At 39.6% G+C, this 12025-nt stretch overlaps 1 protein-coding gene across 1 annotated transcript; it reads left to right on the top strand.

The window, feature by feature from the left end:
• The first annotated feature begins 296 nt into the window (after window positions 1–296).
• LOC148088661 (recombining binding protein suppressor of hairless-like) lies at window positions 297–8654 on the top strand. The gene is made up of 11 exons (XM_087798376.1): window positions 297–522; window positions 2082–2120; window positions 2207–2302; window positions 2378–2543; window positions 3109–3283; window positions 3365–3502; window positions 3639–3751; window positions 3825–3965; window positions 4514–4669; window positions 5686–5789; window positions 6167–8654. Exons 1-11 carry the CDS (start codon window positions 503–505, stop codon window positions 6519–6521), a joined length of 1503 nt encoding a protein of 500 aa, XP_087654502.1. The 5' UTR covers window positions 297–502; the 3' UTR covers window positions 6522–8654.
• Window positions 8655–12025: the final 3371 nt, after the last annotated feature.

The raw sequence follows: 12025 nt of genomic DNA, 5'->3' as shown, positions 1-12025 counted from the left end.
GGAGGAAAAACATTTTTGTTTATTAAAATTTTCATTGCCAAAATAGCTTGGCCTTTTTCAAAGTCACAAATTAAATCACCAATGTAATTTTAATGGTGCCCTGTGCGTCCTCGTACGCGTATACTTTTGTGTTCCTTTTCCTTTTATCAGTGGAGCCAAGTCTGTGTTACTGTTGCTCAACAGCGTGGGAATCGAGTTTCATCCTGGGATCGACTCGGTTGTGAAAGTCCCTTTTAATCTCGCGAGAGAACCGGACTCTCCTCATGTATGTCTATTGTGAGAGTTTTCCTAACCTCGCGCGAGTTCAAAACTTTCCCACGGCTGTTGTTAAGGCGTCTGCCCTTCTGGCCGTCTCTTCCCAGTGCCTCCTCTCACCCCTCCACGTCCCGATGCCCCCTCCCCTCATGCCGTGCTTTCCTTCCAGCCTGCTTCGTCTGTTGCCGGGGACGGATCTCGCGATTGTTAGGTTTTTTCGAGGGGGGTAAGCGAGTTTTTTTGGAAGATGGCGCCTGTTGTTACGGGGTAAGTGTCTAAATTCTTGAATATTGCTTTCAGAAAAGGGACTTTCTCTCTTAAAATGTGTCGTGACTCGTCAAGTTCTTTCGGGTCCTCTCTAGCTTTTCGGGTTTAGTATTCTAAATTCAACTTTTCTTAACTCAGTCGCGAGCTATCCGTGCTATTTGTTGAACTACCGTGATGCGTTTAAGTCCCTACGAAATGAAGAACTGAACTATTTCTACTCCGTTTATGATGTTTAAGTATCCCAGATAGGCTGTTAAGTACTAAACTTGAGCATTAAACGTAATGTTTATGTATCGTTCCCCATCGTTTTTCCATCTTTTCCTGTCAACCTAGTTTTAATGTTGGTGTTCATCTATGCAGCGATTTAAAACTATATCAAGGATTCACCACCGCAATTGGTCGTTATCAATGTTGGTTATAATATGTACGTGGTAATGTGACGTCACACACGCACACTCAACTACATACACACATATATGATATGTAGTCAAAAGAGGTGTGTGATGATTCATATACACATATATTTTCCAAGATAATCTGTTAATATTCAACAGCACTGTGTCAATGTTTTCGGCTTTCAAATCATAGTATATCTTTTTTTCATATATTTATATTTAGATAGTAGCAGTCATTATGTCCTCGGCAGCTTAAGAAACAATGAAATCCCGTAAGATTTTGGTGGTGACTGAGGACAAGAGGATGCAGTAAACTGCTGCATCTTTTAAGCTGATGTTTGGGCAAAATGGGGTTTCCAAACACATTAAATCCGTTTCAACTTTGTCAGGAGTCATGTGGTACATTCTACCATGCCAGAGTCAAGTACCGGGGCAATTCTGCAAATATATCATTGTTGCCACAATATTGCAACTTATTGTATTAATGACCCTTTATTGTGACATGCATGGTATGGCTAGATTCTTGTCAATACACACACCTAATAGTCAAATAGGACAACTTTGTTCAGAAACCTTGTCTGTATGTCAAACTTCAAATCCTGCTAGCCACTTCTCTTTATGGGGCCCACACTAGCTTAAAACATATAGGCTAGGAAATAGGAAAGTGTCTATGTTGTTCTGCGCAGGCAGATTTATATGTCAAAATGTATCAAGAAACTTGATAAAACTGAGATATATTTAAGTACAAATGAGAGTATGTGTCTTGTCTCTAAGGTGTTTGTGAACCAACCAGAGAGAGGCTTTGTGGATTAAAACTGAGGCTGATGATGTACTGTATTAATGAACCCGGGGAGCTCCAAGTGTCTTAGTTTACAGCCATGTGACAATGAAAGCTTCCGCTTAAAACAAGTTTAAATTCTAGACTGATCTAATGGACGATATTTCATGTCGGGCTTCAATAAAAGGTGTGTTACAAATATGCAGGCGGTATTTGGATATTATTTGGTGTTTCTTTTTGGACGAAGAAAAGTGAGCCCCTTTTCACGACCGTCGTATGGATATGCATATAATGCCCAAATGTCAATTCAGCTCAGCCGGAAGAGGAAGTTGAGAACCTCAAAATACGACTAACGAAGTAATAATATATATTTATTTTTCTTGCAGAAAGTTTGCTGACAGACAACAACACCAGCGCTTAACCAGGTATGCTTAAATTTCCAGACTTTTGTAAATCCCTTGACACATATTAAAACAAAACTCAATCTGCTGACATTTCTTCTTATTTAAAGGGAGGCAATGAGGAATTATTTGAAAGAGAAAGATGACCAGACTGTGCTTATACTTCATGCAAAAGTTGCACAAAAGTCATACGGAAACGAAAAAAGGTCAATTTTCCTTTATAAAGAATACTTCTTGAAAGAGTGTAACATGTATCCTCATCAATACATTTTTCATTTTAGGTTCTTCTGTCCGCCACCCTGTGTGTATTTGATGGGCAGTGGTTGGCAGAAGAAGTTGGAGAAAATGGAGAAGGAGGGCGGCACTGAGCAGGAGGTGCAGCCATGTGCATTCATTGGGATTGGCAACAGCGAGCAAGAGATGCAGCAGCTCAATCTAGAGGGAAAAGTGAGTGAAATATGGCACGCAAGTGTACCTTTGACTCCTTTTTATTGATGAGGTAACGGTCTAAAATCTGATATGTAAGGCAGTTAACATCTAAAAATCCTCTTGAGATTTAAAAATAATTCTTAATATAATTTAGAAAATGTATTAATGCTACCTTTATTCAACGTAAATGGGTAAACTGCAGATGAAGACAAAACCTAATAAAGGCCCACAGCACAGACAATATTTTTGCCAGTGGTGACACCAAAAGAGACCTATTGACAGCAGGTTGATCTAATGAAAGCTATAAGTACCCGTACGGCCAAGAAAGCGGCCCATTGGATCATTTTCCAATTAAACCCCCCCCCCCGACCCATTGAGGCTTATAGTTATAAGTTCAAATTACCAGTTTCAGTTGGCAAATGTTTAGTGTGAAAAATATCCTTCAAAACCTCAATGTATATAATTTGTGCTGTTCACATTTTAAAGCTGCATTTATGAGTTTACAAGGCATGCATAAAGTATAACTTTTAAAATATGAATTAAGCAAAACCGTATTAACCTCCACATGTTTCCTCTCCTTTAGCACTTCTGCACGGCAAAGACTTTATTTATCAGTGACTCTGATAAAAGAAAACATTTCATGCTGTCTGTCAAGATGCAGTATGGAAGCGGCGCAAACATCGGCCTGTTTCTGAGCAAAAGAATCAAAGTCATCTCGAAGCCCTCCAAGAAGAAACAGTCCTTAAAAAATGCAGAATGTGAGTTGGCGAAACAGTTGGAACGCATTCTGTTTTCTGAATTCTGAGTAAAATAAGGCATTTTCCCCTTTGCTTTCTCAGTGTGTATAGCATCGGGAACAAAGATTGCTTTGTTTAACCGCCTGCGCTCGCAGACAGTGAGCACCAGGTATCTCCATGTAGAGGGAGGTAACTTTCATGCCAGTTCCCAACAGTGGGGAGCTTTCTACATTCACCTCTGTGAGTCGAATATCTCTTGATAACTTCTTGAAACACTCAGCCTTCTTGCATGTTTATTATTAACTTAGTTTCAACGTTGAAAGAGCCTTGCAGCATTCTACAGTTTAAAGTAGTTGACAAACTTTTTCTCTTTAAGTGGATGAAGAAGAGTCAGAGGGAGAAGAGTTTGCAGTTCGAGATGGCTACATTCACTACGGGCAGACGGTCAAACTGGTCTGTTCTGTTACTGGCATGGCTCTTCCCAGACTGGTATGCTTTTGATGAACATTCACAAATGTACCTGCCGTGAAGAGATCTATTAAATGATGTTAATTTTTCTCAGGTTATTCGTAAAGTGGACAAGCAAACTGCATTGTTAGATGCTGATGATCCAGTGTCGCAGCTTCACAAATGTGCCTTTTACCTCAAAGATACAGAACGAATGTATCTCTGTCTGTCACAGGAGAGGATCATTCAGTTTCAGGTAGGCAAGAAGTAATTTTTTTCCTACTTCTTTTGTCATTCATTAACACTTGTGTTATGAAGACACAAAAAGTAAAATTGGTACTATTAGAATTTTCTTGCGGGTCTTGTGTTAGAAATCATCTATGTCACTGTTGGTGCCTGGTCACGGGGTCTTTGGCCATTTGAGGGTAAATAACAGCTGATGACCACAAACAAATCTGCCTATAATAGCGAGATCTAACCAACAGATGGCAGTATAAGGAAACATGTGTTTCATAAACCAGCCTGTGCTTATTTTTAAGTAACCTTGTGTCAGGTCTTGGTGTCTATCTTTCGTTACATCATCAATACTTGCATGCGTGGTCCGGTCATTGTAACCTGACAACATTTTAGCACAACTAAGCCAAATCATGCTGTTGTCAAGTTGTTTGCGCTTGCACAGTGATTACCCAGGGAGCGCTATATTGACGTGTTCATCGCAGTGAAATAAATGTTAAGATATTGAAGTTGATTAGCACTATAACCACTTCAGCTATACTTCGTTTGAGCATTCCTTTTACATTTCAGGCCACACCATGTTCAAAAGAGGCAAACAAAGACATTATAAATGACGGAGCTTCCTGGACCATCATCAGCACAGAAAAGGCTGAATATACATTCTTCGAGGGAATGGGTCCCGTCCCCTCAGCTGTCACTCCTGTACCCGTTGTGGAGAGTTTACAGGTAACTCATTCTTAGGAACATGAGGAACTCTTTTCCAAAACCCTTGCATACAAAGATTTTCTCAACCTGACCTTCACACCCAGCAAATATTCCATTAAACCCGATTTATCCAGAGGTTCATGGTTGATGAGACACTGACACCTTAGTGTCAGTTTTACAAGTATATAAACCCAAAAGGGTAACTTATTCAATTGGCTACTGGTTATTTCATATCTTAATAGCATTCTTTACACACGCATACACACGCACACATACCCATGGGTTAAATTTTTTAAATACGATTTCCATGATTTTATTATACTGCTGTTCATATTAAACAAAGAATAAATTATTTAAAGCCAAAAGGTAGTTTTTAAATATTCTATTGTATTTTCCTTAGTCTTTTATCTTTTTTATACGATTGAAATTAAAACCGTTTCTGGTCTCAATTTTATCTGTAGATTAAGTCCATGTATCTATCTTTTGTCACACAAACCTCCGTTACTTTGATATAAAAGTCCACCTTATTTCTTATAGTTTTAAAAGTCTCTCCGCCTCATTGCAGATGTGACGTAGTTTGATGAGGCTCATTAGTGTGTGCCTCAAGCTTTGCCTTTCACTGCGGTTGTATTTCCGATCAGCGAAACTAAACAAGACCCTTACAAACATTAAACGTTATTGGTTAAAGACATCAAACAGACTGTAGAAAACCGAGGCAAATAAACGTATCTGTGAGCATTATATTGGCGACATTCAGAGATACAGCAAACGTCAATTGCATGTATCAATGCAGTTTGTGATGGATTGCGCATTGAGACACTGCCTCACCTGCCTACCCTGTCTGAGCTTGTGCTGTCAGCTCTCTCTACTGCTACTACAAATAGACATAATCAAATGATCTTTGGTACTGCGACCTCACCAAATTGTACTAGTCTTTTTTTTGGTCCCAGGATCCACATTTTCTCAAAATGTCAGTTTTTCTTACTCTATTACACTCGAATAACCTCTTTGTTAAACTAAGTATTTTTCGGTTGTAGTTAAATGGCGGCGGAGACGTAGCCATGTTGGAGCTTACGGGACAGAACTTCACTCCAAATCTCAGAGTTTGGTTCGGTGACATCGAGGCTGACACGATGTACAGGTAAATTTGTTCACCCGGGCGTCACCTGTTCAGGAAGGGGGATCTCGGTGATAACATCGATGATTCAGCTTGTGTTTTAAAGAATAATGGCATCATTTGATAATTCATTGTTAATAATTTGTTAATCATTTGAATCGTTGACACTTTCCCCTGGTTTTACTCACTGCTACTCGGTGGCACAGCTCACTTATAATGACCCCAAAATTTTAATTATTTATTTGAATTGTCATTTTGAAATTGGATTGCATAATGTTTGCACTAACTTTTGGTTAAGCAGTAAAAACAGATGGCAACAAAGGGATTTATATTTAATAAGAACTGTGTTTGTATTAGTCTTGATGATTTCATTCCTGAGTGTATTTCTAACCTTTTCTCAGATGTGGCGAGAGTGTCCTCTGTGTGGTACCAGACATCTCAGCCTTCAGGGAGGGCTGGCGCTGGGTGAGACAGCCGGTGCAGGTTCCCGTCACTCTCGTCCGGAATGATGGGATAATCTACTCCACTGCTCTGACCTTCACTTACACACCTGAACCTGGCCCGCGACCCCACTGTAGTGTTGCCGATGCCATATTGAGGACACAAAGCACCTCCTCTTCATCACCTGTATCCTCATCCTCTCCATCATCCTCTTCCTCCTCCACGTTTGCAGGACTTGCAGAGGGTCACAGCTCCTACAGCCGTTGTGACTCAGGGTTGTCTTTAGGGGCGTCAACTGTGTCCTTGTTGTCGTAGTAATGCGATGAGGGCTTTTCCTCAGAGGCTCAAGCCCCAGAAAGTTATTCATGTAGGCACAACCTTTTTTATTTGAACTCAAAAAAGATGGAAACATACTGACTCTTTGACTCCCTCTGCTGGATTATGTTGGACCTACCAAAATGGCTTTTTATTTCAAATAGAGCTGTTTTACTATCACTTTTTTATAATGCGTTTTTAATCAAGATCATGTTTATTCTTGAGAGTTAGGTTTTTGTGTGAGGGTCCAACAAAAAGCTATATTTTATTCCTATAGTATTTTATAGGCAACTATTGTGGTACACGGTGACAACGTTCAATGTCATCTTAGTTTTAATACCGTTGGGTGTATCATTGCTTTCTTTTATTGTTTGTTCCTCCAACTAAAGTCATCAGTTTTTTGAGAAGGCTTTTCAACAAGAACACTTACTTTGTCATGTTTACAAATGGGCAAAAATAAATTATTCACACATGAATATGAATATGTTTGAATAAAAACAACACTAAATTTGACAACAAAAGATAATGACGATAAACATAATGTTAATATTAAAATATTAAACGGACAATTTCTAATGAACTGTGGGCATTGGATGGAAACAAGACTAGTTAAAATGTACTGGTCGTGCATTGGAGTATAGCTTTATTGATTTTTAATTATTATCATTAACTCATTTAAATTCATGGTGCCTTAAGATTGTCAGGAGGGATATTTTCTCTCACCCGGACATTTAGGTTACAGAATATGTAGCATTAGTGGTAAAGCTGCCTCTGCAAGAGAAAATTATTTTTATATTAAGCATATAAAGGGCAACTAATGTCTTGATTTAAGTGTGTCTTGAATAGATCTTGGAGCTCTATTGTACTCATCAGTATGTGTATATGTTTGTACTCATTTAATTGAAATAATGACATTAGAAAATGATCTTAAGCCCCGCCCACTGAAAACACTTCCTGCAGATGAAAACTTGTTTACCATAACAACACCCACTCAGCTGTGATGATTGGTCAGGTATCAAGGATTGTCACTGTGCCTCTTAAATCCCGGAATTCTCCACCTCCAAAGGTCTCATTTTATAAACAAAGTGGGGCGTGATTAAAGCTGGCTGGAGGAGCAGCGATGACCATTATTTCATTATATTTAAACAAAAACAGGGCAAACAAAGAAGTGCAGTGATTTAGATAAAATCATTACAATATGTTCCAAGAAACTAGGTCATAAATGTCACCCTAAAGTTTTTTGTCTTGGGATTCACAGCCTATGTTGAAGTGCAAATGTTTAGAAAAAAAACCTGTTTACCTTGGTTGCTATAACTACTGAGCTTGTCAAATGTTTTTAAAAAGTAAAAGTTGCACTTTTTCTGGTGAAGCAGTTCAACTGCACCTGTCTGTAGCAGCAGTTTTCCTTTAACATTTTAATCAATTGTTATTAATCTTAACAACCAAATATTGATTTAAAAATCACACAAATTCTCAAAAGATTATGTTGAGAGTAGATTGCCAAATAGTTACTGAACACTGATTTTTTTGTATCCTTTTTCTATGATAACCTTTTGTATAAGTATAGATGAAGGCACTTACTAGAATAAAAGTGTTGGTTCTATTATTTGTTGTGTGTGCGCTGTGAGAATATGTAGGAGTACATCTATCTAAATTAACAACTAATGGCCATGAATAACATTTTGTGTTATGTTAGCTGTATATGGTCTGTTCAAGTCATGACTCCCATTGAAACGTTTTAGCTATTTGAATGTTGTTCACTTCATAAATTGGACGACCCGGCTAGAGATTTTGTGAGTGTAACATGACCACCAAATTGCTTTGGGTCAGAGAACAAGTTTTCTTATGACGTACTAACAGTCCTTTCTAGATAAAATGATAAACTTCGCACTGGGGAGCAATGACTTTGCTGTTATCCTGTTCTAACAGCAGATGAGAAACAATATGTATATAACTGCTTAAACAGAGACCAGGGCCTCATGTACAAATAAGTTTGTGGATTTTCTACTAAAAATGGTCATGCACTCAAATACAGAAAATGGGGCCCATACAATTATATTCCTATGTATGAATCTGAACGTACACACAAATAAAGCACAATTCCTTTGTACATCCCAATCAAAGTGGAATGAATCACAGCCTTGTTCGTCCCTTTCCACGCCCTAATTTACATATTTAAATGAACCAGAGTCCGAGATTTTTCTCTCCGCGATCAGAAAAAAACAAATAAAAACATGAATTTTAACTGGATTAACAGTATATATTCGTTCATTTAAACATTTCTAAAATGGATCACATACTTATAAACTGAACTGAAATGAAATTTAAATTAGTGCAGACGTGTGTAGCAGCCTTTTAAGGGGAGAGGAGAGTAATACAGATGCTGCATTCTCTGTTCGTCGTGTGCTTTGAATCAAGTATGCATCTGCCCTCCCCCCTCATCACTCATGCACGTACCTATGTGTTAGTCACATGACCTAAAACTTTATTTAAAATGAACAATGACATACAGTTACTATACATCGCTAGAAAGAGAAAATAAAGAAAACTTTATTTTTTAACATTAATTACCACCACCACACATGCAAACACAACAAAAATGTTTATATTTTACATACACCGTTATTAACACAAATACTTTATTTACAGGGACGATCATGGGCTTATTTGAAATATCTTAAAATTGAGTTTTACAAGAATAAAACTGTAAATCAGTAGTTTAAATAAATATAGATATTAGACTGCTACTTAAATATTTGCAGGATTCAAATAACAGATATAGAGAGTCTTTTTGCTTTGTTAGACCACTTACAGAGATCGTTTGTGACATGAGGATCACCGTCAGAACCACAACAACAACACCGGATCCGGAAACACACACTCTCAACTCAGACAATCTGTAACTCTGTCAACATTAACAAGAACATGTCAAAGCTACTTTGTAAAATAGTCCATAGCTACAAAGATGTAGTGGTTCCCTTTGTCCGTACAGGGAAATGGACCCATGACATCGACAGCCACTCTCTCAATGGGAGCCCCGGCGGCCTGCTGCTGAAGCTGTGCTCTGAAATGCTCAGGTGGTCCTTTGTAGGCTGCACAAAGATCACATCATCTGCAAAAGTCATCTGTATCACGTCTGATCCTGCCCCAATAAAATCCTTGTCGAAGCCGACAGACTGTTTTCATTACCCAGAAATGACCTGCACCAACAGTCAGCACATCATCCCTCATTGAGGCAGGAACTATCACCTGCCACCTCTCTACTCCGATAGCAGGTTCCTTCGCAGCATCTGCGTTTGTGTGTCTAGCTCCGGCCCTGTGCACCACTGTGAAATCATAGGACTGGAGCGTTTCGATCCACCGCGCTACCTGGCTCCTTGAATGACATTAGCCCCTGCAGTGCAGAATATGAAGTTCAAACGACAAATGGTTGGCCACACAGATAATACTTGAAGTGTTTTATGGTTGAAATCAAGGCCAGAAGTTCCCATCTTGTGACACAATATCGCCGTTCAGCATAAAACCGCCGTTCAGGACTTGTTGAAGTATGCCACCACCTTCTCACCTTCAGCTCCATTTTGTGCCAGGACCGTGCCCATTCCCATGTTACTAGCGTCTGTGTTGAGGACAAATTGCAATTCCGGGTCAGGGGAAGCAAGGATGGGAGACTGTGAGTGCTGCCTGAAGAGAGATGAAGGCTTGCTGGCATTCTGGTGACCAGGTAAACGATTGTCCTCTTGGTCTGACATATTTTGCCCCCGTCTCTCGAAAAAAATGCCAAAAGTGTATGTTCTGCGCATGTGCGACAGTGAGTGATGCTGCAGCATGTTGACGTCAGAGAGAAGTGGAAACTGGAAATGATTTGAGACTAGTCGAGAACGGTCTTTGTTTTCACCTGTTGAACAAAAGATAATTTAAAAATACGATGGATAACAAAATGAATATGAAGTGACTGGCATTGTCAGTCCTTTGTCTTCTTGTTGTGGAAGAAAGACGTCGCAGGAAAAACGCATTAAGTGGGTGAAGTCCTGGAACAGCGGCAGCTCGGAGGGCTTTTCTGTATTTGTGTCAAGCAAGATATAGAGAAATAATGTGATTATCTAGAATGATCATTAGAGTCATGTCAACAATATTGCCCTTCTGTATAATTATTAGATGGGTTCCAATGTTATGATAATGTATGCTGGATGCATGTGAAAGGACCAGATTACCATGTCTAGACTTTGCTGCATTGATCTGCTTCATTCACATGATAATATTACTGTGGTTTCATCCATGCCATCGCTGCTTATTGTTTACAATAGTCATTTCCGTTTCATTGTCCTGGGCTGATTCGCTAGCTAAACCTAGCAGTCGACCAATCAGATTGACCATTGATCTCATTTCTTGGGGTGCAATTTTTAAACCTGCTGCTTCCACTCTTTGTAGGACCTGCTTCAAAGTCCCTAGGACAGCGGCAAAAGAACAAGGTGCACCAGAATGGCATCCAGATACACCAGGCATTCATGACGGGGAATACCTGCAAGCACCATTGTCTATGAGCCGCTTTAAGATTGCTGGAGCGTTGCAGAGAGCAAAACTCAAGACCCGGAATTTCCAGAGGCTCCCGTCTGTGCAAAATGCAGCCTTTTCTCTCGCTGATGGACTAAGAGATACCTGCGAGTATCCACTCCACCGGTCTAGTGATGAAAACCAGGTGGACCCAGAAAACCATGTCCAAAGACCTTTTTGGTCACATAGTTTAGTGGTTTATAATCTACACAGAACCTCATCTTGGCGCTGTTCTTCTTTGATACCATCACCACTTCTGATGATACCATCACCACTTCAGAGGCCCACGGACTGTCGGACGGTTCTATGATGCCAGCCTGCTGCACTTCTTCCACTGCTCTTACTGCAGCTTTGCGATAAACCAGGGGAAGGTGGCGAGGTCGGGTTTTCATCGGCAGTGCATCCCCGGTGTATATTCTGTGTCGCACCAACTGTAAGTAAGTAAGTAATTTTTATTTATATAGCGCTTTTCCAGACCAGGGTCACAAAGTGCTTAAACAATCAAAACAATATTCAATAAAGTATATATTTTAAAGATCAAGATAAAACTGATAACACAACAGGAGTTCCAGAAAATCAAGGAAAAGCCTGAACAAATAAAAACGTCTTAAGATGTTTCTTAAAGGAGTAAGTGGACTCCATCAAGCGCAAAGAGAGAAAGATTGTTCCAAAGCTTAGGAGCAACAGCCTGAAAAGATTTCTCTCCTCTGGTCCTCAACCGTGTGCGTGGAACCATCAGTAGATTCTGATCCACAGACTTCAGAGCCCGAGCTGGGGTGTTAGGCTGGATCAGATCAGTGATGTAAGGAGGAGCCTGACCATGAATAGAATGTGAGTTCTTCTACTTGAGCGGGCTAGAATTCTCGCTGCAGAGTTCTGAATAAACTGCAGGCGAGACAGCTCCTTCTTGTTAAGACATGAAAACAAACTGTTACAATAAACAATTTCCCGAA

This window comes from Callionymus lyra, chromosome 1 (assembly GCF_982586985.1).
Source record: "Callionymus lyra chromosome 1, fCalLyr1.hap1.1, whole genome shotgun sequence".
NCBI classification, from domain to species: domain Eukaryota; kingdom Metazoa; phylum Chordata; class Actinopteri; order Syngnathiformes; family Callionymidae; genus Callionymus; species Callionymus lyra.
This window is presented reverse-complemented; position numbering and strand designations above follow the sequence as displayed.

What these genes read in the sequence shown, in the direction of transcription:
- LOC148088661 (XM_087798376.1), top strand. Translation starts at nt 503, where the DNA reads ATGGCGCCTGTTGTTACGGG. An exon ending in TCATACGGAAACGAAAAAAG is followed by an intron (nt 2,303 to 2,377) that starts GTCAATTTTCCT and finishes TTTTCATTTTAG; the next exon opens with GTTCTTCTGTCCGCCACCCT. An exon ending in CCGTTGTGGAGAGTTTACAG is followed by an intron (nt 4,670 to 5,685) that starts GTAACTCATTCT and finishes TTTCGGTTGTAG; the next exon opens with TTAAATGGCGGCGGAGACGT.